The 25,960-nt window shown below is 43.2% G+C and overlaps 1 protein-coding gene across 2 annotated transcripts in view; it reads left to right on the forward strand.

The window, feature by feature from the left end:
* Nucleotides 1-25,960, forward strand: part of NOL10 (nucleolar protein 10) — a 52,558-nt gene that overhangs the window by 25,371 nt on the left and 1,227 nt on the right. For both annotated transcript variants that reach the window (XM_075863887.1, XM_075863886.1), the window contains exons 14-20: nucleotides 9,799-9,925; nucleotides 10,721-10,800; nucleotides 10,890-10,988; nucleotides 11,917-12,003; nucleotides 12,921-13,094; nucleotides 14,165-14,412; nucleotides 23,863-23,965. In XM_075863887.1, the coding sequence (XP_075720002.1) occupies nucleotides 9,799-9,925; nucleotides 10,721-10,800; nucleotides 10,890-10,988; nucleotides 11,917-12,003; nucleotides 12,921-13,094; nucleotides 14,165-14,412; nucleotides 23,863-23,965 (918 nt within the window). The remainder of the gene's footprint in view (nucleotides 1-9,798; nucleotides 9,926-10,720; nucleotides 10,801-10,889; nucleotides 10,989-11,916; nucleotides 12,004-12,920; nucleotides 13,095-14,164; nucleotides 14,413-23,862; nucleotides 23,966-25,960) is intronic.

Genomic DNA, 25,960 nt, shown 5'->3' on the forward strand with positions numbered 1-25,960 from the left:
TTGACAACTACTGCACTTACTCACAGTTAAAGGAGTTTTCCAGAACTTTAATATTCATGGCATATACTTAGGAATTGTTTGGTTGTGCGGCCCGTCCTTCGGGATCACTGCCATCAGCAGACTGACGGTGCTGCAAGCGTCGCCTTTATTGTTTACATAAGCACAGCGGCTTGTTTGTACGGGTGGCTGTACCGGAGTCTACAGCTCAGTCCTATCCAAGTGAGTAGGAAAGAAGTGCAGTACCATGCACAGCCACATTCGTATGTACGGCGCTCTGGCTCTGTCCACAATGAAGGGTCACAGCCCCTTCATTCTGCCAATTTGGCTGGAGCCCCATGGATCAATATTCAAAAGATAACTAAACGTTTGAAGCTTTTGCCGCATCGTTCCAGCGATTAGTGGCGGTCTCCATGCTCCGACTCCCACTAATCAAAACTTCTGACATGTCACTATGACGACATCTCCAAAGTTTTTTTTTGTTTTTTTTTCCTTTTTTCTTTTTTTTTTTTTAAAGTTCATTACCCTTTTAAGTATCGTAAACGTGTTTTTTTTTTTTTTTTTTTGTTTTTTTTTTTAATAGGCAGGGCTGTAGTATAAAACAATGTATTCTTGAGATTAAGGCTTTTTATGACTGTCTCATTCTTGTATGTTGTAATTTGTGCACATTTATTTTGTATATAAAACAAAACATGTAGAAAAAATGTATTGGTTCAACCCCGCTACTTAATGTGCACTTTGAAGCATTAAGTTATATGATTTAGTTTTGTCATGTGGTTGGAAAGAAAAGAACGCCCGGCTGAACCCACATCCTATGATCCGAACATGCAAAGTCTTGTTCAGTCATTGCACAGATGAAATCCGTCTATGCATGAACACCTTAAAAACAAAGGGGTGCAAGAATAGTCCTGCAGTGTACTGGCAGGTGGTCTGCAGGGAATTAAGGTGCCCGGCAGCCCAGCCCATAAGAGCCCTGGGTCTGGTTCAAATCCAATAGATGTAGATTTTCAGCTCTGGGATTACAGTGCAATATCCAATTATACAGTCTAGTGGCGACCGTAGACAGACATATGTTCTGCTCACTTGTCCTCAGAGCCTTGAGAAGCCGAGCACCTTCTTCACTTCCTAGAGAAGATCCAGGGAAGGTGGAATTTATTGCATTGGTGTTTTTGTTTTTTTTGTTTTTGTCATTCTGAGGCTCGTTTCACCACTTTTGGCTTACGCTTGAACAGATAAACGTAAATCTGTGGAGCATGTGCCGCAATGACACCCACTTGGCATACCTCTGCCCTGCCGGACCCTAGGGGAGTATTTCAGTGCTCGTTTCTATACTTTTTCTATACTTTTTCTATATTTTTTAGTTAAGCTTTTAGTATATGTTGGCAGTATTGCCCCAACGTGGTGTAAACCGAGATTTATAAGGTTACTTGATGATCAAATTTTATTCATCCGAATTGGGCACCGTGTTTATTCCAAAAAATAAAGTATACTGCAGAAAAGGGATACAACTATATGCTCTTTGAATGGTATACAGTCGATGCTCTAAAATATACCTGAAAATAAGTTGTGTGAGCGAACTCTTACTCTTCGGTCTGTCCATGTTGGACAGTCCTACATCTGAATGGCCGCCATGTAATACTATATTTCCCCTAAAGCGGTCACAGAAAATGTATAGCCGCTAAGATTTCTCCCAGCATAATCTGCTTTTTGCCTAGGGTCTCGGAAGCCAATCCCCCACGATCACGTGAGTGTGACAGGGGCTCTTACATTAGAGGGGTGATCTGCGTTGACATAACCCTATATAGTGCCCTCTCTTTCTTCTATGGTGTTCTCTGCTGTTTGGAAGCTGGATGTCCCCCACAGCTCCTAGATTATTATGGCTGACCGATCCAGTTATTTCTGGTCCTCGGCGGAATCCTGGGAATATTTGGGGAAATCAAAGCAATTAAACCATTAGCTATGGGAGGTGGTGCTCAGGGGGTGGAGGACGTTAATGACAGGATAGACCTTTTAATCTTTGCGGGAGTTTTGTATTGAAATAATTATGGATGTGACATGAACAAGCCTGTATAGGTGATGCCGTGTGCCCTGTGGTTAAGCTTCCGAACGTCAGCAAACTGCGTGAGCGGCATCAGTGGAGTTCTAGAAATGATCTCAGTACCTGGAATTGAGCAATTTCCTTGGAATCTTTAAATCCTCCCATCTTGTATTTATGTTGTAGAAACTGGTTATCTTAACTTGTGGCTCACTTGAAGAACTTTCACGTCCGTATTAAATGTGTTTTTTTTGCTGATTGTCCTTTACAGATACTCAAACCAAATTTTGTCTTGGGTTTGTATAATACGAAAAAAAAATTATGATCGTAAATATTTCTTAGTGTTCCTGTAGCCAAAAATGAGAACTTATCCTTTTCTGTCATTCTCCTAAAAGTTCAGGGACTTTTTTTCTTTTTTTTTTTTTTTTCACAATTTGTCTGACCGCTACAATTGTTTGAAAAGGAGCTCCATGAGAGCCAATATGGCAGTCCCCTGTTCACTCCCTCTCTGTGGTTGACTACCGTATATATTATGTATGTTGGGAAAACATTTCAGTAGTTACTACTTGACTTAGGGCTGGGCAATAATGACCTAAATAAATATCACGATTAATTAATCATGTAATGTCGATTTACGATTAATGAACGATTATTGCATGCCATGCCCCCTATTTGCATGCTACGCCGTTGACTTAATATTTATCCCCTGAGCCTACTGTATACTACTGTATATAATATACCCCGACACTGCCGCTACACAGTATAATGCACCCAACACTGCCCCTACACAGTATGTCCCTATAGCTGTTCCCACACAGTATAATGCCCCCCCATAACTGCCCTCCACACAGTATAATGCCCCCCATAACTGCCCTTTACACAGTATAATGCCCTCCACACAGTAGAATGCCCCCCTATAACTGCCCTCCACACAGTAGAATGCCCCCTCCATAACTGCCCTCCACGCACATGTGTCTGCCTCATTTCCGGCGAATACTTAGTGAATGGTAGAGCAGGGACCTTACGGTCCCCTGCTCTACCATTGCATTCAATTGTATCTGCGTCCTGAAGATGCAGATACAGTTTAAACCGGGGAATTTTCTCTAATTGCCCAGCCCTAACTTGACTTATAATCAAAGTTGGCAAAGCTGGCTACTTGGGAAAGAACATGCATGAAAAGAATGGTTTGTTATGGAATTTTTATGAACAAATGTAGCCGTGTTATTTTCAATCCTAAGAACAAAAACCTGAGCAGTTTTTATTCCATTATCTAGAAATAAGCTTTATAGAGCGGTATCCGAAGCCTCCACAGATTGCAGTTATTGAGGCGTCTTTTACTCCTGTATATTTGTGTGATTGCAGCCTTCAGATTGTATGAATCTGTCTACACTGTCAGCTCTCCTGTGTGGTGTAGTATGGAGGATCTGTCAGCCCTCCTGTGTTGTGTAGTATAGAGGAGCGGTCAGCCCTCCTGTGTGGTGTAGTATAGAGGAGCGGTCAGCCCTCCTGTGTGGTGTAGTATAGAGGAGCGGTCAGCTCTCCTGTGTGGTGTAGTATAGAGGAGCTGTCTGTTCTCCTGTGTGGTGTAGTATAGAGGATATGTCCGCTCTCCTGTGTGGTGTAGTATAGAGGATCTGTCAGCTCTCCTGTGTGGTGTAGTATAGAGGATATGTCCGCTCTCCTGTGTGGTGTAGTATAGAGGATATGTCCGCTCTCCTGTGTGGTGTAGTATAGAGGATCTGTCAGCTCTCCTGTGTGGTGTAGTATAGAGGATATGTCCGCTCTCCTGTGTGGTGTAGTATACAGGATCTGTCCGCTCTTCTGTGTGGTGTAGTATAGAGGATCTGTCGGCTCTCCTGTGTGGTGTAGTATAGAGGAGCGGTCAGCCCTCCTGTGTGGTGTAGTATAGAGGATCTGTCAGCCCTCCTGTGTGGTGTACTATAGAGGATCTGTCCGCTCCCCTGTGTGGTGTAGTATAGAGGAGCTGTCGGCTCATGTGTGGTGTAGTATAGAGGAGCTGTCCTCTCCTCCGTGGTGTGGTATAGAGGAGCTGTCCGTTCTCCTGTGTGGTGTAGTATAGAGGATATGTCCGCTCTCCTGTGTGGTATAGAGGAGCTGTCCTCTCTCTCCTCCGTGGTGTAGTATAGAGGAGCTGTCGGCTCTCCTCCGTGGTGTAGTATAGAGGAGCTGTCGGCTCTCCTGTGTGGTGTAGTATAGAGGATCTGTCAGCTCCCCTGTGTGGTGTGGTATAGAGGAGCTGTCGGCTCTCCGGTGTGGTATAGAGGAGCTGTCCTCTCTCCTCCGTGGTGTAGTATAGAGGAGCACTCTGCTCTCCTGACATGTCTACATAAAATAACAATGCTGGAGCACAAATTGCTGTTGTGGGGAAGCAGGAGGGGATATGACGGATTTCAACATGACCGATACTTTGCGCTCTCCAGAGATAAGCTGCCGCCACTGGTGTTTGACAGATGCTTATGCCCCAGCCTTTACTGAAACAAACACAGGCTCAGCTGATCCAGCTTGGATATAGGACTGATGCAGAAGTGTATCAGACGTCATCCATTGTCATGATTATTGTTTTTCTTCGCTCAGTATAGATCTGTTTCAGAGCAAGTACTATGTGAACCTAGCTCTGCCTGCTTGCAAATTTAATCGGAAGCAGGAAGCACGCGCGAAGTTATCAAGGTGCTTGTGTTGTTTTTTTTTAATTTTGTCTTCCTGTATAATCTTTATAGTCGTGGCCTATTCGTGTGATGTCTTTGCAGTTTCTGGAAAAACTGGATTACAGCTAATATGAGTGCCATCTAGGATGTGTTCACACACAGCAGATTCATTTCAGGAGTTTCTGCAACTGAAAATTCTATTCCGTACATGTGAACGGGGTTGTTTTTGCAGCATGTGCGTGGATTTCTGCAAGTCCAATTCAGATGTACGTTGTTGAAATGTTTGCAACAAATCCGAGTGTGATTATACATTTAGGCTGGAAGCACACATGCAGTTTTTGTGGCCGTTATTTTGAGCCATGGTGGATACGTCTGATATATCACCTCCCTTCAATATCCACTCCTGTGTTTGGCTAAAAAAAAAAAACATCAAATACTGCACGTGCCTTGGATTTCCCACCCTTGTGCCTAAGGCTATATTCACACTAGAGGAAAAAAACAAACTGATCAACTGTCAGTTTTTTTGTTTTTTTTTTATGGCCGTTTTGCACCAGTGTCATGAAATTGTCGTTCATTTCCCGATCGTCTGACTGTTTAATGTTCGTATCGTTCGTTTTTCGTGGCCGTTAAAAAAAAAACAAAAAAAAACAAAACAGATGAATTTCACTTGAGCACACCAGTGCCCACATAGTGAAACCATGCCCACGTAGATAGCAAGACAATGTCCCCTGTAGAAAGTGCCACACCCCCTTGTAGATAGCGCCATTGGGACTATATGTCCATATATGGACAGTAACGTCAGGGGCGGAATCCCCGGCCAGAGTGTTGCCGACACTCTGGCCGTGGATTCTTGCGTTACAGGGCCGCAAAGGCTTTCCCAAAACCGGCGTCCCCGGCCAGAGAGCTTGCGATGCTCTGGCCGAGGACTCTGTGGTTGAAAGCCCTGACATCCCAGTCCATATTTGGTCAGGTCAGTGATGTCAGGGATTTTCCAAGGCTCAGTGCTTAAAGTAGCGCTGTGCTTGGGGAGCCCCTTTTGAGAAGGCCAGGATAATTTTTTTAATGGCAGTCACAAGGATTGATTTATGGAAAAACTACAGTTAAAAACTGATCCATTGACTTCTATGGGGGTCGTCGGGCTGTGAAAACAGCCAAAAATAGAACATGTTCTATTTTTTTTGACGGCCAGTATTCAGTATTAAAAAAACAAACAAAAAAACTGCTGTGTGAATACACCCATAGAACTTCATTGTTCTGTAAACGGCCGTGTGACGACCGCTTTCCACAGTCTTGTGAATATAGCCTATTCACTTTATTTTTTTTTCTCTCTAATCCGGCCGCAATGCTGTCTGTACACTGACCTTATGAATATGATTCGATTCACATGGACTTTTTGCACTTGTTGGCCGCAAAGCGACATCCCATGATTCGAGTTTCCAATTACCCATAGAAGTCAAAAGACCCCAAATAATCACCTCCGTTATTTAGATCTAAAAAAAACAAGTTTGTGCTTTTGAAGACTATGCAATGACGTAAAAAAAAAACTGATCCAACTTGGATCTAATACAGAGAAATGGCCGTGTATAAAAGCTTACGGAACTCTGTACAGAATCATTGGGGATCCCACAGATCGAACCCCTGCCAACTATACTCTTCAGGCATAATAGCAGGAATAATGGCCGTATTTGTTATCTCCCATAAAGAAACAACTAGCAGAAGACGGACTCAATGCCTTTGTTTGTTTGATCCTCCAGATAGATCAGGGTGGTTGAAAATGAAATGAATCTTGTGCTGGGAGGGCCGGAGACCTCGGTGTCACCCCAGTTTGTCTTGTTTTATCCAGCTTTGTCTGTGTTTGTCTGGTTGAGCTGTGTGCAGATGGGCAGGAGGAAGTAGGTCAATGTGTTAAAGATTTCACCCGGCTTGTGTCTAATTCAGGGTGGAAAACATGTGCGTCCGCCGCCAGTCCAAACGTGTTCAAGGAGAGCGAGAGAAATTACAGATCAGACCTAACGACAGGATATCCTAGTGATTTCCTCCAGGGTTTCAGTAGAAAGCCGACGTGTGCGCTGTGTTTACTTTACGGTTGTATCTTCAAGACCGAGACTATTTACTGCAAAAACGTTATTTTAGATGTAAATGGATTTAATTTAAAAAAAAAAACTTTTTTTTTTATTTATTTATTTTTTTAAATCTATACACATCACTCCCTTTATTGCAATTTTTGCCTCCTAGAGCATTTGCCGCTGTGTTAGATCACAGCGAGAGCCAGGCGGACAGTTAGTGAATGGGGAATGTCAGGACTTATTTATACATTTCCTCAAACTTCTATTTTTAAGTGGATGAAGCAAAAAGCAGTAAAAAAAATATATATATATTCGAAACTTTGCTTTAGGCATCAAAGGAGACGATCACATCATGGAAGATAAAATTAGCACAAGACAAATTTATTCCACGTGCGTATGGCAGAGTTTGCGTAAAAAATCCGTAGCGTATTACTGTAGAAGAAAAGTGGATGAGATGTGAACAAACCTCATTCACGCTGCGGAAAATATCCGCCAGAAAGTCGTTCATATATTGTGCGGAATTGCTGCTTTTCCGTTGCTGGTTTCTCCATTGAATTCAGTGCGTAAGTAAAACCCGCAACAAATGGCAAATTTCTTTTGTTGCTTACAACTAGTAAATAGGTTAATACTTAACCCCCCCCCCCAGCATTGTCAGCGGGTTCCTCTGTTCTCAATCCAGGCCGGCCTCCTGGGATAATGTTTCATCCCATGTGACTGCTGCAGCCAATCGCAGGCTGCAACGGTCATATGGACTGCAGTGTCATCCCAGGTGGCCGGCCTGGATGGAGAACAGAGGGACGCGTTGCTATGGTAATGCCGGGAAGTATGTATTGGTTGATTTTTTTTTTTTTTTTTTTGTATTTTTTTTTTGTTAAACAGCACTGTTTTCCACAGCGGAGAGTCCACCCAAAAAATTGCACCACAGTTTGGTGCAGTTTTTCAGTTGCACCTAGGACAGATGTGCTGCGTACTTCTACACAGCGTATCCGCCCTGTGCGCACCTACTCTTCCTTTCGGCTCCATATTAGAGCCATAGGCGCTCTGTGTGCAGCCATGTGATGCTTCGTCCTGTATCGTAATATGGAGCTGTTTTTCGCCTGAAAGTACTAATGCATCTAGGTGAGAATAATCCCATAATATAGCATCCATTGACATATACCGCCATCTTATTTTATCCGGAATCTGACAAAAAAAAAACTTCACTTATAAAAAGTCATATTGAAGGTACAGCAGGGCCGTGTGGACTTCTATGGGTGCTGTATTGCGGCACTGTACGACATGGATGTTATAGGGGCTCTTGGTCTCGTGCATCATTGCTAACCGAGTACAGGAGCATTAAGTGGGGGGGGGGGGTAATGTGCCATCCCACTGTGCCTCATAGTCCTAGCGATGGGTTTTATTTGCCAGCTTAATAGGTGTGAAACCACGCAGCTGGCACACGGTGATATTCTGTGCCGTAGGCCGAGCCATCTACAGCTATGCTGCGGCTGCGATGAGCCATCCTGTGATCCTGCCAGCCAGAATTGCTGCAGAGCGTCCTCCACGCGGCACCAGTGCTGTGTCCTGATTTCACTTCTCTGCCATCTGCTCGGTAATGAGCCTGCGAGGTATTTACTGCTCACACCTCCTTCCTCCGATAAAAGCTCTGACGGCCATTAACATTTTCACGATGTTTCCTGCTCTACAGGAGTCCGGACCAACCCAACGTGTTCACAGCTTCCATTTCAGCCCTTAAATACCAAACTGCAATTTGTTTTCCACTGATGTTGCAGTGCATGCTGGGAGGTCACGTCACCACAAGTATTCCACTGTGTACGTTTTCTCATTCACATTTATGTTCATTGTCAGCAGTCGTGAAATTTGTACGTCAACAGTATATATATCTCTACTACGTTGGTGGATTTCAGAATCTTATCCATTTAATTTTTTGAAATAAATTTTTAGTGCTAATAATTGTGCCTATAATGTGTTTTATTATTAATTGGTGGGAAGGATTATGGATTTGCATGAAAATTTGCGGACTGTTTGATGCCCACCAAGTTCAAGGATCTTACAAGTTGTGAAACTTAATTTTTGTCAGGATAGACGTTGGTGGCAGATCTCTAGGTTATGCTGCCAATGTCAGATTGGCGGATGTCTGACCACTGTAACCTCCGCTGATCTAGAGGTAGCAGCACTAGGAAAGCTCCTATCGGCCTTTTCCCAAAGGTCACATGGTTGGTTGGCCCAGTATAGTCCATGATGACTATCCAGCCAAGCATAGCTGTCAGGAGGGGAAGGGGCACAGTGCTTTCTTTGCCACTGCTACAATTTCATTCTAGCGTTTTGAACCCTGCCGTTCCAACATAGGTTGCATATTCTATAGGTATGCTGCCAATGTCTTGAAACAACCGCTTTAAGTTCTCCCATCTATTTTAAGTTGGGATTGATCATGCATGTGCAGGCACCAGTCCATGGAAAGGCCTAATCGTTACCCCCTCGTTCTCCAGATCATTTGGGTCTCAGGAGTCAATTGTGAGGTGTTGTAAAAGAGATATTGGGGACAACCCATTTAATGCACTTCTGCCCACTAGAGTTTAGCCAGGTATGAAGCACAGAAGCTATTTTGGTCATCCGATCTAAAACATTGCCAATCTAGTTTAGGGTCTAAAGTCGACCACAGACCAGATTTGCTTCTAATCCAACGTTTGTCACGGTTGTAATGCTGGTCAGTGGAGAAGTGGACAAAGAAAGATCTATTTAAGTGGAAGTGAACCACAATGTGGAAATGTGTCCCCCCTCCTAACCCCTTTGCAAATCCTGATCATGCAAGGTTATGCTCACCCTTAAAGGGTTTGTAGATTTGCAGCAGCTGGAGAGTTGTGTGTGTGTGTGTGTGTGTGTGTGTGTGTGTGTCCCACCACTGTTTCCTGTACATGTCTGATGGGTATTTAGGAATTCTGGGACAATGGGAATGTTCCAGTGCTGGTGCCTCCAGAAATGTAAGCGCTTGTATGTTCTGTGTCTTAATACGTGGACATGCTTGTGGTTTCAGGCACTGGGCCCTGCTCCCAGATGGTGCTCGTTCTTGGACAACCTGACGGAGGAGTTGGAAGAAAACCCTGAAAGCACAGTCTATGACGACTACAAGTTTGTCACCAAAAAGGATCTGGACGACCTTGGTGAGTAATGTTGATCTATACAATACCTGCTTGTTCATCCTATTGTTTTCCAGCATTACGTGACTCCATCTGATTTTCTTATAACTGTATGATTTCCTTGTCTCAATGTTAATCATGTTTCATGACCAAGATGGCCAGATCATAGATATTTATTTATAAAAACCAGCCCTAGAAAAAAATAAAAACAAATGAAATTTTCTACATCCCCCACCCGGATAACAACTTTGAGTGGTGCCAATCCGCTGATCGATGAAGGTCCGGGGCCTGGTTTTGCCAGTTGAAGATTTCTCTGGCTACACACTTCCCTTACAGCAGCCGCTACAGGGGAAATGTAGTATTACATGCCAGCTATTCAGAGGAATGGCTTTCTACGTAATCCAGTGATGACCCGAGTCTGCCAAAGTGCTGCTCGTTAGTGCTCTCCACTTTGGTTCCTAGAGGGGGGGGATACGGAGCGGGAAACAACCTGCTATGATTTCCCCATACTCTAATAGGACATCTGGACAGGTGTCCTGATTGGATATCCCCTTTTAATATTTGTGATAGATTTCTGGGAAAAACCTCCTAGACCAATATGGGCACCATTACTGCTCCCAATAGAGCTTTTCTTGAGTCCTGAATGGTAAATCTGCCTAATTATACATTAATGCATCCCCCTGTCCTCTATTTGCCATTCAGAAATCTAGGGAAATTGGATGACTACCTCTTGGGGAGCTGCAGTTGCGTAATAGTGCTTTAAAGAGCGTGTTCCCATAAAACCTTTGAACGTTTTGTCCCTTTTTTTTATTTTTTCAGGTCTGTCCCATCTCATTGGATCACCCATGCTCCGGGCTTACATGCATGGCTATTTTATTGATATACGGTTGTACCATAAGGTAATTGGCAACATCCGTGGAGCTTTTGCAGGAGAAGCATCAAAGCGAAATACAATTCCGGATTATAATCTGTTTTATCACGACCACAGGTGAAAGCAATGGTCAATCCATTTGCTTATGAAGAATACAAGAGGGAGAAGATAAGGCAAAAGATTGAGGAGACTCGGGCTCAACGTGTCCAGATTAAGGTAAAATGCACGAACTGTAAATTACTTAGAGAGGTGCAATCCAGTCGTAGGTTCACCTTTTGGAGGAATATATATATATATATATATATATATATATATATTACTGTTCCCCTATATGAAGCTGTAGTGAAAAGCAATTCCTGGCCATTGCTGTGAAAGTCTGTCAGCAGAATGCAGGTGGCCATTTACAGCAGCTTGTATTCTGCCCATGTGTCGGCAAACGCAGACTATTGTAACGTATCCTGTGTCTGTTAGCGGGTTGCAGGGAAGCCGCGAGAAATTTCTTTTCTCCATTAGCAATTAGAGGTTCCTTAATAAATAGATTTACCTCCATATTAGTTTCCAGATTTTGTACGTATTATAGTCTGCTTTATGGGCGGAGGAGATATTTGTCATTCTGCATTACATTAGAGGTTGGCTAATATCGGTCATGTAAATGAGTAGCGGCATCGAACAATTAAGAAGAAATCCTATAAGTAAATTTACCCATAATGCAAAATTGTAGCACAATGCTGAACTTTTCTCGAGCCAAAGTTAAAAAAAAGCTGCATTATGGGTGATTGGTGCATGTTTTCGGGCACCCTAAGTTATTCCGGGTCGGTGCCGGAAGCCGATGGCTCCATACACTGTATAGCGGCCGTACTGCAGCTGTGTTCATGCCAGTGTCAGAGGCGGCTGGAACAGCTGATCATGCGGGGTCTGGGTGTCGGGCCCCCACAGATCATATACTGATGACTTATCCTGTAGATGGATCATCCGCATAAAAAACCGCCCGAACCTGCACAACCCCTTTAATTGTTGGAAGCTGTTGGTTTGACCAGTTCCTGGTGCAGTGCTTCATCTATACTCTTCCTTGTTGACCAGCCCCTCACTATATACAATCTACCTGCACCGGTTACTCAGCGTAAACCTTTTATCTCTATTGTAGAAACTACCAAAGGTGAATAAGGAGCTCGCTCTCAAACTACTAGAAGAGGAAGATGGTGAGCGCCCCTTCATGAAGAAAAAGCAAAAGGTAAGGAAGGAGTCAGATAAGTTCAGTTGTCAATGACCGTGTACCATGCTGGGGGGTGCAGTGAACGTACTTTCTAGGTTTGAGTGTCTATATACTGTATCTTCGGGTTCTAGCTGCTTTGCAGAATATATAAGAAGATTGCTTAAAGGGGAACTAAACGTTCAACAAACTTCTGACATGTCTTAGTGACATGTCAGAAGTTTGGATTGGTGGGGGTCCGAGCCCTGAGACCCCCACCAATCTCTAGAACGAAGCGCCAGAAGTGCTCGTGTGAGTGCTCAGCTGCTTCGTGTCCGTTCGGCTTTTTCCAGAAAGCCGATGTTTCGGAGTACGGGCTCATAGACTTTCTATTGAGTCCGTACTCCGATACATTGATTACCAGAAAAAGCCGAACAGACACGAAGCGGCTGAGCGCTCACACGAGCACTTCTGCCACTTCTTTTTTTGCATTTGGTGGGGGTCTCAGTGCTTGCACCCCCACCAATCCAAACTTCTGACATGTCACTATGACATGTCAGAAGTTTGAACGCTTAGTTCCCCTTTAAGAATACAGTGCAAAAAAGAGAATACCATTATTTGAACTCTGCTAAACTGTAATTGATGTTTGTTGACTAGATCCTGGAACTACTGGTAGAATTGGTAATTGGGTTGTCTCCTCAAGGCAGCCGCTTCTCTGATAGCCGCTACCCTGGTGGTCAGCTGATCGCCATGGGTCTGGTTCTTGGTACTCCCTGTTATCATCCGCGGTCACCAATGAAATGTCTTGTTTCTCGTTTTGACTATTTTCTTTATTTACGAACACCTGGAAAAGTTGTCCTGTCCCACAGTCCGGGGTCAGCCAAGAGGCTGAAAGTTTGGAAGATTTTTTTTTCCCATTAGATCGGCCTCTAAGCAATGTTTGACTTTTTCTTCTACAGAAAATGCCCAATATTCTGTCTGATGACCGGTTTAAAGTCATGTTTGAGAATCCTGACTACCAGGTGGATGAACGGAGCGAGGAGTTCAGGCTGCTCAACCCGCTCGTGTCCAAAGTCAGTGAGAAGAGGAAGAAGAAGTTGAAGGTGATGGAAATGCAGCAGGACAATGAGAAGGTACAGTAATGATAGACCCAGCTTCAGTGAACTGCGCTGTTCGATAGGACTACATTGTGTCCTAGCTGCATGTTCTGTGGCACAGTTGAGAAATATATTTCCTGGGAAAATTTATAGCACTAGCAGACGGGGAATCCTTTATTCCCCGCGTGCCGGCTGTGGAGTCATTGTGCTCGATTGCCAAATACTTAGTGTTCCTTTTTAAAGGCACACTGGTGGTGGGTCACACTGATGGGGGGGCCGGCAGCTGGAACGCTCCACCAATGTTGAGAACAAAGGGGAAATTATGTCAAATCTGCGCTGTTTCAGTAAAATCGCTGCTGGGACCCATTCAGTCTTTCTTCTTTGCTGAGATGTCGTCGTCCTCACGTGAAGTTACAGGCTCCAAAGCTTGAGGCTGCACTACTGAGAAATTCATAGAGGTGTCAGATGCTATGCATGTGTGGTATATGTATATATCGATCTATCTTATGAATTTTGTATCCACACAAGGTCTTCATGACCTCTATACATGGTAGAAATCAGAAACGGACATGTCATCAGAATCTCAGTAGTGCAGCCTCAGGATTAGGGCCTACAACTTTAGGTGATTCGTATCTCTACATATAAGTACTAGAAAACAAGTTTTTCCATTTTCTCCATTGAAGGACTTGTCACAGTGCTTACTATGAGAATGAGGGGTTGTAACTGGATGGAGATCCCATGATATTCTATAATAGTCTGACGTCTGGTGTGCCCCATGATTAGAAAATCTCTTCTCCTATGACTTTGGTGTAAATGTTTCCTTCGTGGATATGTGGATTTATTTATTTTTTCATCCGTTTGCTTCCTGACAGAAATATATTTTTAGCTTTGATGTAAATCTCCTTCATAGTGACAACTGTTTCTATAAAAACATCTCGATCGCTCTTTAGACGTCTCGGTGAAAACACAGGTGTCCGCTCCTTTTGTCTTTCGGGGAAATCTTTTTACTACATCTGTTTTGCATGACACTGGCGAGGTTTATAAATGGACATTTAACGCCTAAAGCTACTTGTCTGATTGTCACTTGCTTCTAATTTTGGCCTCAGGAGGAAGAGGAAGAGCCAGAAGGAAAACCAAGTGATGCAGAAAGCTCAGACACTTCCGATGATGAAAAGGGATGGGTCGAAGAGGTCAGGGAACAGCGCAAACTCTTACGCCAAGAGGAAAGATCCAGGAGGCAGGAAAGGGTGAAGGAGGACCATCAGACGACCCTCAAGCCTCAGTTCTATGAGATAAAAGCCGGTGAGGAGTTCCGAAGCTTCCAGGATGCTGCCAAAAAGCAAAAGATGATGAGGTAGGTGTGACACGTGGCTGAGTGGTCTAACCTCCATAGTCTCTCCTCCAGAATATAAACCATGCTTGGTGGAGTGCTAATGATGATCCTTCTGTAATGACGCTGGTCAGACGTGCGGTACAGTTGTCACATTAAAGGTTCCTGTGAGTGGATTTATGGTGTCAAGGCTGCCTTGAATAAGTGTGAACAGAAGTGTCAGGGCTGCATCTCCACTTTGAGTCCAAGTTCACTACGCGACATTTATGCAAATCCTGTCTTTAGAGTAATTTGCCTCTAGTACTTGGTTAATAAGGATGGGTTTTTACTGCAACTACAGTCATGGTTTTAGGAAAGGAACTATTTCAATGATACAATTTTCCAATAATTAGGGGAGTTGCAGCAAAAACATTACAAAACCACCACCCATAAGGCATGCAGTTTAAAAAAAAAAAACACATCAAGCACTGAAAACTTCTTCCTTCTTTTAACAGAGATTTTATACAATCCCATTAGCTGCAGGGTAACATCTGGCCACTGGTAAAACCGCACGTGTGAAACTCTGTCTAGGTTGGAATTTCGGGTTACACATTTAGCCAATTTGCTTTCTCCATGTGGCCGTCTATTTTTCCCCTATCGCCCATGCGCTTTTTCGTTTGTAAGAATCTACGTTTAGCATGACCAATTTTAGGATGTTGCCTCAGGTTCTGATAAAGGGAGATATAAGATCAAGAGATGACCATGTAGTCTTGTGAAATGTGCATTTAGGACAACCCATTCTTAAAATTAATCTGGGTGGTCCGCTGATCGATTTGGGTCTGAAACTCCTGTTTTCACCAGTGGAAGTTGCAGACTTCAAATAAATGGACGTCCATGTAATACATTGATCGACTAGTTCTACCTGAGCTGGATACTCAGCAGCTCCCCACTCTGGCTCATAGTAATGAGGTGATAAATAGGAGAATCCCCCCCCCCCCTTAGGTCATTTGAGTTTACCCCCTGTACTTTACACTGCTGCCTTATTATTTTAGCTTGAAGCCAATTTTTATGATGGTGGTGATTTAACTCAATGATTCAGCATTACAGAGCTGAATCCTTTTCCTGATATCTCATCAGCCGGGATTATGGCACTTTAATATACGCCCACACAATCCTGACATTGTCATTCTGTTATGTTGTAGTACGTCTTAGTCACATGATGTGACGCACAGAAGTGATTGATGCGCTTGGTATGATTTTATTGGCACCTTGAGTAATCCCATGGAATTTCCTCTGTACCTTTTTTGATAAACACATAATTTGATCACTTGATACTAAGGTTGTCACCTGATCTACCCATCTGCGCACTGATCAGAAGGTCAAAGTGCAAGTCACAGGGAGCTGCTAGATCTTTCTTCTTCTTTTTTTTTTATTTATTTTTTTATGCTTTTTTAATTTCATCCTCCCACCTTGAATGTGTAGTTTTTGATATGTTAGTGTTGATTTGACTAGGTTATCAGTGTATGATCGGTGGGGGTCCGATACCCAGACCCCGCACCGATCAGCTGCCTCCAGGCGCTACAGGTTATCCAGTGGTCAGTGGCAGAAGCAGATGGCTCCAGTCACTGTATAGTGGCAGTACTGCATCTCTTCTCTTTAAGTGAATAGTAGCAGAGCTGCAGTAGCCCAGCACGGCCGCTATACAGTGACTGGAGCCATCTGCTTCTGCCACTGACCACTGCATAACTTCTAGCGCCTGGAGGCAGCTGATCGGTGCGGGGTCTGGGTATGATGACCTATCCACAGTATAAATCATCCGTGTAAAGAGCAGCCTCCAACCTGGACAACCCCTTTAAATCCCATCTGCCATCATACCATGTCATGTTTAAGAGCAGTATAGTATGGGGTGAGGTCCGCTCTACTCTTGGCTAAATGCCGCAATATTTTTGTGCCGTTTTGGCAAATTAAAAAAATACAGTAAACTCCCTACTTATCAGTCTGCTGTATTCATTAAGGGAGCGCTCCCCTCACCAGTCATTGATGGCTGCCATGTATACATGCAGATGAACAGCAGACATCCGTCACTGATGATCAGAGATTTTTTTCTTAGTCTCTAATAGCAAAATTACATTATATGCCCTACTTTAGTGACGTCTACAGATGGGTGTTTCTGATTTAGCTGATAATCTGAGTCGGGTTGGACATATGACCTACAGCAGTGGTCCCCAACCAATGGATCGGGAGCCACATGTGACTTGTATGGCTTGCCATAGGAGCCCTCCATTATGGCCATATGCACTGGTTGCAATACAACGTCCACAATGACAATATTTCAGACGTCCTAATCGCTGAACATTGTCAGTTTGGACGGTATAATACCAGTGTATCAAATCTCACCCTAAAATATCTGCAATCATTATCCAGCTTTAATATAAACTCTTCAAACGGCAGGTGATTTTTCAGGGTTCATGGCTTTACCCCGATTTGTGGGGTTGTGCATTATACAAGTAAGTCCAGAAGTTTTTCAAAGTTGCCAGTAAATTGTTCCAGACATGAGGCCGTAGATTGTGTTATCTGTTTGTGACGGCTGCATTTCCAGCGTCCTCGTCTTTCCTTTTATTTTGTCCGTATCAGAACGTTCTGACCTTGACTGATTTTAATGCTATTTTGCCACTTTTAAGGTTTTACCGGCTCGTTCCCATGTAAGTGAATGTCGGAGATGCAATTTTAGACACAGGACAAGAGCAGCGCTGTTTCTGGACAGAATTTCGTAATCCTAGACAATTGGTCTGATTTTTGTTTTGGTGCAGTAGACAAAAAGATTATGGCTCATTATGCTGATTATCTCGTTACAACGGCGCCTGTCAAGGGGTAGGATACATTAGGCAGCAAGTGAACAGTCAGTCCTTGAAGTTTGTGTTGTGGGGTGTTCTCAGTATATAGTGGTTAGTACCCACCAAATGAGGTCCAAGTAAGAACCGCAGCCCAAGGCTCACTGATGTCCATGAGAAGTGAAGGTTCGCCCGTCTTGTCCCATCTCACAGAAGAGTTAGGATATGTGCACATGACCTATTTTCAGACGTAATTCAGGCGTTTTACGCATGAAAAGACGGCTCCATTACGTCTGCAAACATCTGCCCATTGCCTGCAATGGGCTTTACGATGTTCTGTTCAGACGAGCTGTAATTTTACGCGTCGCTGTCAAAAGACGGCGCGTAAAAATATGCCCGCATCAATGAAAAACCGCTCAAAAGACGCCGCGAAAAACGCGAGTACGTGCAAAAACGTCTGAAATTCAGGGGCTGTTTTCGCCTGAAAACTGCTCCGTAATTTCAGACGTGTTTGCGTTTGAACATACCCTTACTCTACCACAAATCACTGAAAAAGAAAGTTGTCAAACACACCGCATCACGGCTTGCTGCAGACCTGTCAGTGCCCATACTGACCCCTGTCCACCGCCAAAGTGCCCAAAAGGGGCACGCGAGCATCAGAACTGGACCAAGGAGCAAATGGAAGGTGTCCTGATCTAATGACCATGTTTTTCTTTTACATTATGTGGGCGGCCCGGTGCGTGTGTCACTGAGCAGTGAAAGAGATGGCACCAGGATGTACTACTGTGAAGGATTGGTTTGAGGAACAAAAAGTTCGATATCCAATTGAGAATCTTTGGGATGTGCTGGGGAAAAAAGTCCTATTCATGGAAACCCGACCTCACCCCACGACTTACAGGACTTAAAGGATCTGCTGCTAATGTCTTGGTGCTGGTGCCAGATACCATAGGAACCATCAGAGGTCTTGTGGTCCATGCCTCGATGGGTCAGACCTGTTTTGGCTGCACGGCAGGAACCTACTCGATATTAGGCAGGTGGTTTTAATGCTCTGGCTGATCGGTGTATATAACTTGTACACCGCTCCCCACTCAGGGCCAACAAATGCCGACAGGAGCTAAAGAGGAATAGCAAAGCGCTTGTAACACTTATTTTTAGTGCTTTGTGGGGGTCTCGTGGATCTGACGTGTAGATCCTCAACATCTACAGACATCTTAAGATTTTTGGGCTATTGTTCCAATAGTGGAAAACTGACTAGACGGCAAGTGAATTGTGTGACGATGGGCTCTGTCATTGACCATTGGCCTGGTGAAGAAGTAGAGATTGTTTTCTTTGTCTTCTCTCCAGTTTTGAATAATATCTGAGTGATGTGGCAGCGGGGGCAGCGGATGAAATGCGTTCTCATAGCGAGAGTGGGCAAACAGGAATTCATTATGACAAAAAGCATTTCATACATTATTAAGAGGGGAAAACAAGGAGATTGCAAAGAGCAGACCCTGATGGTGAGGAAGCGCAGCATGAAGTATTAACCCCATCTGCACTTCCCTCTGGCAAATTCATGAATATTAAAATAAAATAAAAAAATCTGTGAAGAAAATGTTTAAACTGAGGGGGCACTGATGATACTACCATGAGGGATTTTATTTATTCAGTCGCTCCTCAACTGGGTTGTGTGAACGCGGGGCTACAGTAGGTCGCTGCAGTTTCCTAGTAGTTTAAGAAGTTTGAGGGAAAAAAATTATTTTCATTGGCACTGCTAAATGGTGAAACCCTTTTTGGTTGTGCTAGGAGCTCAACGTCATTGAAAGCGTGTTTTTAAAAAATTGCTGCAGCCTGGGTTCTGATCCGGATCCAAAGGGTCCATTGATAAATAGAAGTTTAAGGAAAAAACGGATATTCCCTGGCGCTGTGGGGCCAATGTATCTGGAACTGAAGGCACTCCACTCAGCAGCAGAAAATAGTCGTCAGATCACCAGCTCCTATATAATTTGATGCGCTATGTGCGCTTTGTGATGTTTTTTCTCGTCTACGGTTTAGCTGCAGTTTCCTAGACATGGCTATGATTTGTCCTGGCCTGATATATAGTATATTGTAGTGTGTGTGTCTGTTCTGAGGCTTCAGTGCTGTCAGTATCCACATTCTCGGCGGCCTTTTCAGAGGAGAGGACCCCAGTCTGTGCCAGCGACTGATCTCCTGCCATAGTCGGCTTGCAGGCGCACACAGGAGGTGTTTGTACAGGGATTTACCAGGAAAATCTGAGCTCAGGGCACAATGGCAGGACACCTAATCAGACCGATTGTCTTGAAAGAGGATGTCAAATATTCACAGAATTGGCCTAGAAGTAAATTGTTCTTGGTGTAGATTCAGAATGGTTCTATGTTTTTAATTAATAAAGACAAACCAGAATCTTGGTTGTGAAAATAAGGAACGGAAATATGCTTTAACTTTACGTAAGTGGGGGGTCCCATGAGGAACCCCCACCAATCCCTCAGTGAAGTATCTGCATATGTGCGTTCACTCTTTATTCTGAGTGCTCTCCACGGTTTCCATATCTCCCATAAATGTGGATGAGCTGCAATTCCAGGCTCGTCCCATGGACAGGAGTGGCACGGGTTCTGGGGGTGGGGTCTCTTTATTTTTATTTTTTTTCTCCCTTCCAAATCCTGAGCCCCTTTACCAAATTTCATTGTTTTTTTTCAAAGGTGACCTTCCAAAATGGAAATGAGTAGCCATAAAATACCCATATGGTTGTCATCCCGACGTATCACATACCAGTGGCTGTAACCTTGGTTAGACTAGCCTATGTTTTAAATGAATGCTCTGTTGAAAGTGGACGAAGGCATAATTGCACAAAATGTGCCAGTCGTGAGGTCAGACCAAGTGAGCCCTGTCCTTAGAGAACGTTCTATTTCTTTGCACTCCGGTGTGCATGGAAATCTCATTCTTCATCCCCTCCTGTGCTCTGGTAGTGACGGAGAGCATGGTAGGCCATGTGCGGCTCTTCAGGTGAATGTTTAGTGGGGAAAATTGCATCTGCTAGATGAACATTGTGGAGCGTCTGTAAGACTGATGTGGAGGAATTCTGTGCTGTTTGTATGACGTGAAAGAGTTAGAATTGCATATAATGTACGGCTCTAGAGAGACCCTGAAATAGTAAAATATATTGTCATGGATGAGGTGCAGAAAGAGATGGAACAGTCAGTGACTATAATAAAAAGTTCCTGGATGGTTTATTTGTCTTTCATGCTTACATGTAGGTGGACAGGATCATGTGTACAGCTGCCAACACATGGCATGGCTTTGGTTTGTCAGCTTGTTTAATGCAGCCACAATGACTAACCATTCCCTTCCCCCTCTCACCCCCAACACAAATATGACTTTCAGATAAAACCGTACTGAGCCTCCCCCCTCGTCCTCTAGTATCCTATTCACTTCTCTATTTTTATTCTTTTTCACCTCACCCTAAACTGTCCTGAGACTCCCTAATGTCTGTATCCATATAACATTCTGTATGACTTGCCTTGATTACCCTGTACTATATAGAGGGGGGGTCCTCCATTCACGATCTTCCTCTATTAGCAAAAGTGGAAAGCAGCTAGAAGAGCATCTCTTGCTCTGGAAGACCAGGCACATCTGTGTTTCACACAAACAGCCGATTGAATTAAATAAAAAGCTGTGTAATACTTAATATCCCCTGTGGAGGTGCTGCAGGAGAATCGACCACTTGCTGCCTGGTTATCGTACAGATCACTGGAGTCCCAACATCGAGAAACCCTGTAAACAGCCAAAAGCACCCCCTTAAGACCAATATTGTCTTGTCTTAAATGTTTACAATTACATTCATCTCTTATCATTTTTGTTCCCTCTCCTTTTTGTAAGTTCATTGAGGTGGAGACCTCTGACCTGCATTTCCCCATCTACAACTCGTTCTAATTTTGTATATTTTTTTTTTTAAATTTCTCAATTCATCAAAATTAGCTAAGAAATCTTGACCGAAATTTATACTATAAAGCTGTGTGAGCAACCTGCACCTCACGAACCTATAAAAAAATAACAACCACCTTTCTCTTCCCTCTCCTCTAGTCAATTACGATGTTATTCAACATGGCCCTCTCTTCACTTGACATAGTGGATCCATGGATCCCATAGTCGTCTAAACTTAACGTGTTTTTAATTCTGTAGTAACCAAATTCCATATCTGAAATAAATTGGTAATAAAACAGTCACCGGTGGTGGTGTGGGGGCCATTCATTTTGTGCAATGGTCAATCTTGCAAAGAAGTTCAGTCTATACACCATATTCCCAATGAGTTGAGGAATCTGCATCCTTTCACGTCATCCTTTCATTTTTTACAACCTCTGGCCAAAATTGGTAAACCATAGGACCTTTTGAGTACGTATGAGTAAAACCTGCACTCTCTATAATACTACATGGCGAAATATAATATGACGACTTTGCAGCAATGAGGTCCTATCTTAGGACCTGGCCAGGAGGCAACATCTCCGTATCTCTTGGTTCCTTTGTTTACTTCCCCCATTTCAAAGACTTACTGAATTTTGATTGTAATCCACATTGGGGACAGGGATTGATGTCTTTTATTACTACATCCTGATAGTTGATTGATCGAACTCAAAATGGGCTAAAAATATTCTCTTCTCCATTCGCTACAAATCACGTGCTGTATAATCTATTATTTAGCCCTCGTTTATTGTACAACAGAGGTGATTTTATAGGATACAGCGTACAAGGAAATAAGCACCAGTCTAAACGATTTCGAAAAGTAGAAAATTGTATTTGTTTTTCGATGTCAATTGACAGAAGCAAGTAAAAAAATTTGTCAAATATAAATATAATATATCACCCATGCTTGAGAAAGGGGGCGGCCCCCCGAAACGTCACACGGGTGTTGTCAGACGCCGACCCTCCACATGTGGTGTAAATCCTAGGATCTAACTGAGAAGAGGATGATAGAAATCTAACCGAGACATTTCCAGGACTCTCACCTTTGATGGGTCATGTATTACATTTATATTTGTCAATTTTTTGCACTTGTTTCTGTCAATTGAAAAACACAAATACAATTTTCTACTTTTCAAAATCATCGTTTGGACTAGTGCGTATTTCCTTGTACGCTATATCGAAGAGTCTGAAAGCTCCTCTTATTACACCACCTCACCCACAGGTTCTTTCATAATGAAGGTCAGAAACGACATACCTGAACCACTATTTGATTTTATAGGATACGTCGTTTCATGACCTTGGCGTGAGTTATGGATTGTTTTGGCAGCGGTCTTAATATTCTATTCTCCCCTTGTAGTATTTCGGGTCACGTCTGATTCTTTGCAGCATGATCTGCGTCTCTTTTGTAACGTTCAGTGGCGGCTCCTCATTAGGGAAATCACTGAAACATTACCGGACCCTTTGTTCTCCTGTTGTCTAATCTGCAGACAATACTCTTGTAAACTGCCCATCGTAATGTAGTGCCCGTGTGATCGGTGTAGTACCAGTCCTAGGTAAGCAGATCAGGTCATGACTTGCTGCCGGTTATATTGTGCCATTCCAATCAGAAATTCTCAATGCTGCCCCAGACAAGGTCCCTGCTGTCGTCTTGTAAACCCAGCAGCCCAAGGTAACGATACACAGAGGCGTCTCCTGGTTCTCCCTGATGTAGTCTATATTATCAGCCAGTTAGAATGCAGATTGTTTTCCATGTCCCTGATCAAGTTCATTCATCAGTATTCGTAAATGAATGTGAAGATTAAGGCCGGACTATGGGGCGGCCATTAATGCATATGTACTATTTTACAGTTTATAGTTAATCCACCGAAAATGATGAGCCACTTTGTAAATACATTGCGTTCTATATCTTGTTCGGATCCGCAGTAACAGCCTGTATTATAGCCCAGAGCATCGTTCACAATTCTGCAGGCTTCAGTTCTGCAATATACAGCCATCCTGTGTGTAGCTTTCACTGGTGATTTGCATTAGAGCTCATGCACACAGCTATTCCATGCGTACTGCCATGCACTGACTGCATTACGTTTTCCTTAGGCACACCATGCGGTGGGATATGGATCGCAAATACGGCTCTGTATAAGGAAAGTGTATTTTTTACATTCGCCCCTGTGCAGTAATCTCATTGAAAGAAGAAACTCTCCCGCTTCTTAGGAGCTCAGCTAAGCTGCTGGGGGTGTGGCTTACAGCAAGCTTGTTGACTGTTTCCAATAACAAGTAGTAGAGCAGTGAATGCAGTTCCGGACTATATTAAAGGCTGTAGCTCCGGATCAGTATATAATAAGTCATGCAGTATACTTACAAAGTTATTCAACTGTTTAATGTAGATTAATGTATATTTACTGTCAAATGGTTGATTGTGTTGACGAGCACTAACTCCTGCTACCTGTATGGAGTTCAGCCCCAAGGTATAATCTCTGATCTTGTGATGCTTTTTAAGATTCCTAATTGTGTTGAGTATTTTTTTCTTCTATTTGATATGACTATGTAATCATCATGCAATACCAGACACATCCCATGGACAATAGTGGCGCTGTTTCTCAGGGGGAGAAAGCAGCCATGCTTTTCTAATCTTGGATAACCCCTTTATCTCATAAAAATATATTTGTGTGAGTAGAATACTGCTTTAACTTCTGTTTTTTGTCCTTTTAAGGAAAACGCTTGAAGACCGACTGAAGGTAGAAGAGAGTCTTGGAACACTCAATGTTTCGGACACAGCCGTGGGCAGCAAACAGTTAACGTTCCAGCTGAAGAAGGTAAGAGTGGATGTTCAAAGGAAGCGAACAGTAGTTTTTGCCTAGTTTATAGCGGTTTTGGAAGTGTAGTCCGCTTGTATCTGAGTATTTTTAAAGACCGTAATTGATATTAACAGTGATGCAATAAAGATTCCTTATTTAAAAAGGAAAATCAAATTTAATGGTAATGTGCCCTTGTGGAAAAAATTTGTGTTGCTCAAATGCAGCTTGGCAAATGGTGTTCATGAAAAATTTCCTAACGTTTTATTTATACAGCTCCAATGCAGACCTGTCTCCATGGTAACAGACTACAAAAACACCCTGTGTAGTCTGATGCTAGCCATGTCCTTTTTCTATCTTCTCTTCTATCAAATGAACGTTAAAAAGAAGTAGGGAACAGATGGACTGCAGGTTCAGACTACAAAGGGTTTGTTTGTAGTCTGTAACCATGGAAACACATAGGTAGAAGCTATAGACACAAAACAATAGGATCATTTTAATCAAGACTATTTGCAAAGTTACATTATTTTATATTTTTGAATGCTTTGGAGCAATGCGTGGTTACTGATGAAGGTCTCAGCATTTGGGTATGTAAAGAGGATGATGGGTGATGACTCTTAGGTAGTCAAAGCAGCGATTCATTCATCTTCTCATCTCTCCTCCAATGTCACGTTTCTTTGACTAAGCATTGCATGACTTAAATTTAGCATTCAGGGAATTGGATCATGCAACAGCTTAAAGCTTTTTTTAGGTAGGCGGTCAGTGCGAGAGCAGGGCAAGAGACAGCCTTGTTACAGCAGTTGGTGTGCCACCTAAATCAATGCTCCTCTCAGGTTTCAAGTTTATTTTTGTCTCTTGTTCTATATCTGGGGGATAAATGATCAGAATAGTTGAAGTGGGAAATCCTGCAGCTGATAGGGAGGTCATTTTTCATTTAGATGATTAGATTATTGGGGTGAACACAACGACGCCCATTGTGAAGAAACTCCTGAAGGAAGCTGCGTCCGGCCTACACTGCTGCAGGGGAAATGTATTATATGCCGGACATTCAAATGGATGCTCGACCGTGTAAAACGTGGACGGACTGGGTCCACCAGATTGAGAGCCGCTCTGTTTATTACTCTGGCTCATAGAGAACCATAACGAGTGGGTGACCCCCCCCCCCCCTTCCATTTACCCCATTAAAGCATATGGAAGGTGGCTGCCTTCATAAAACAACCCTATTAATATAGCCTTAAAAGATGCTCCAAGCTGCAGCTTCACTTCAAATATAGTGAAATTCCTTTAATCCGGCATCCGATAAAAAATGTCTATAATCCGAAGCTTGTTTCTAGCAAACATAATGATAAAGTAGAACACTGACCAGAGAGAATCCATTAGACTCATTTGGTGAAATGCCGGTCTCCCACATGGCTCTTTATCCTTAAAAGAAAATTCGACATACTAATTCAGAATATCTAATAATCCGGCACCCATCCCAGCCTATTTACGCCTGATTAAAAGAATTTTACTTTAGGCAATAAAGGAGGGCTTGATAACTGATGTGGAAATTAAATATCATTCGTGTAAACCATATGTACCATAGTACATGGAGGTCAACAGCTGCCATCACAGATGTAAGCAATCTCCTAAAGGGGCCAGGAGTAAGATTTCTGTTCAGATCCTGAGGATTCCATGTAGGTTGTGACGCCAGAGACGCAGTTTTGGAGTCTGGAGGGGCGAGACGAGACTATGGGGAAGCGGGGACTATAGCGAGCGTGATAAAGTGTGCCATACACCGCAGAATAGGTGTCGGCTGAATGCTCGTTCAGCCGACCGCTATTCCTCACTACTTCCCCATACACCTGCACACAACTAGGCCGAGCATAAATGTGATCTCAATGTGCCTAGGGAGAATAAGCTGCTGCCAGACACCTCTGGTGCGTTTGCTTATGTCGCATGATTCAGTCCAACAAGCCCAATCCTGCTTTCCTCCAACATTTTTGTCTGGGAAAAGTTAGGACACCCCCATACACA

This window comes from Rhinoderma darwinii, chromosome 4 (genome assembly GCF_050947455.1).
Source record: "Rhinoderma darwinii isolate aRhiDar2 chromosome 4, aRhiDar2.hap1, whole genome shotgun sequence".
Taxonomy (NCBI): Eukaryota; Metazoa; Chordata; class Amphibia; order Anura; family Rhinodermatidae; genus Rhinoderma; species Rhinoderma darwinii.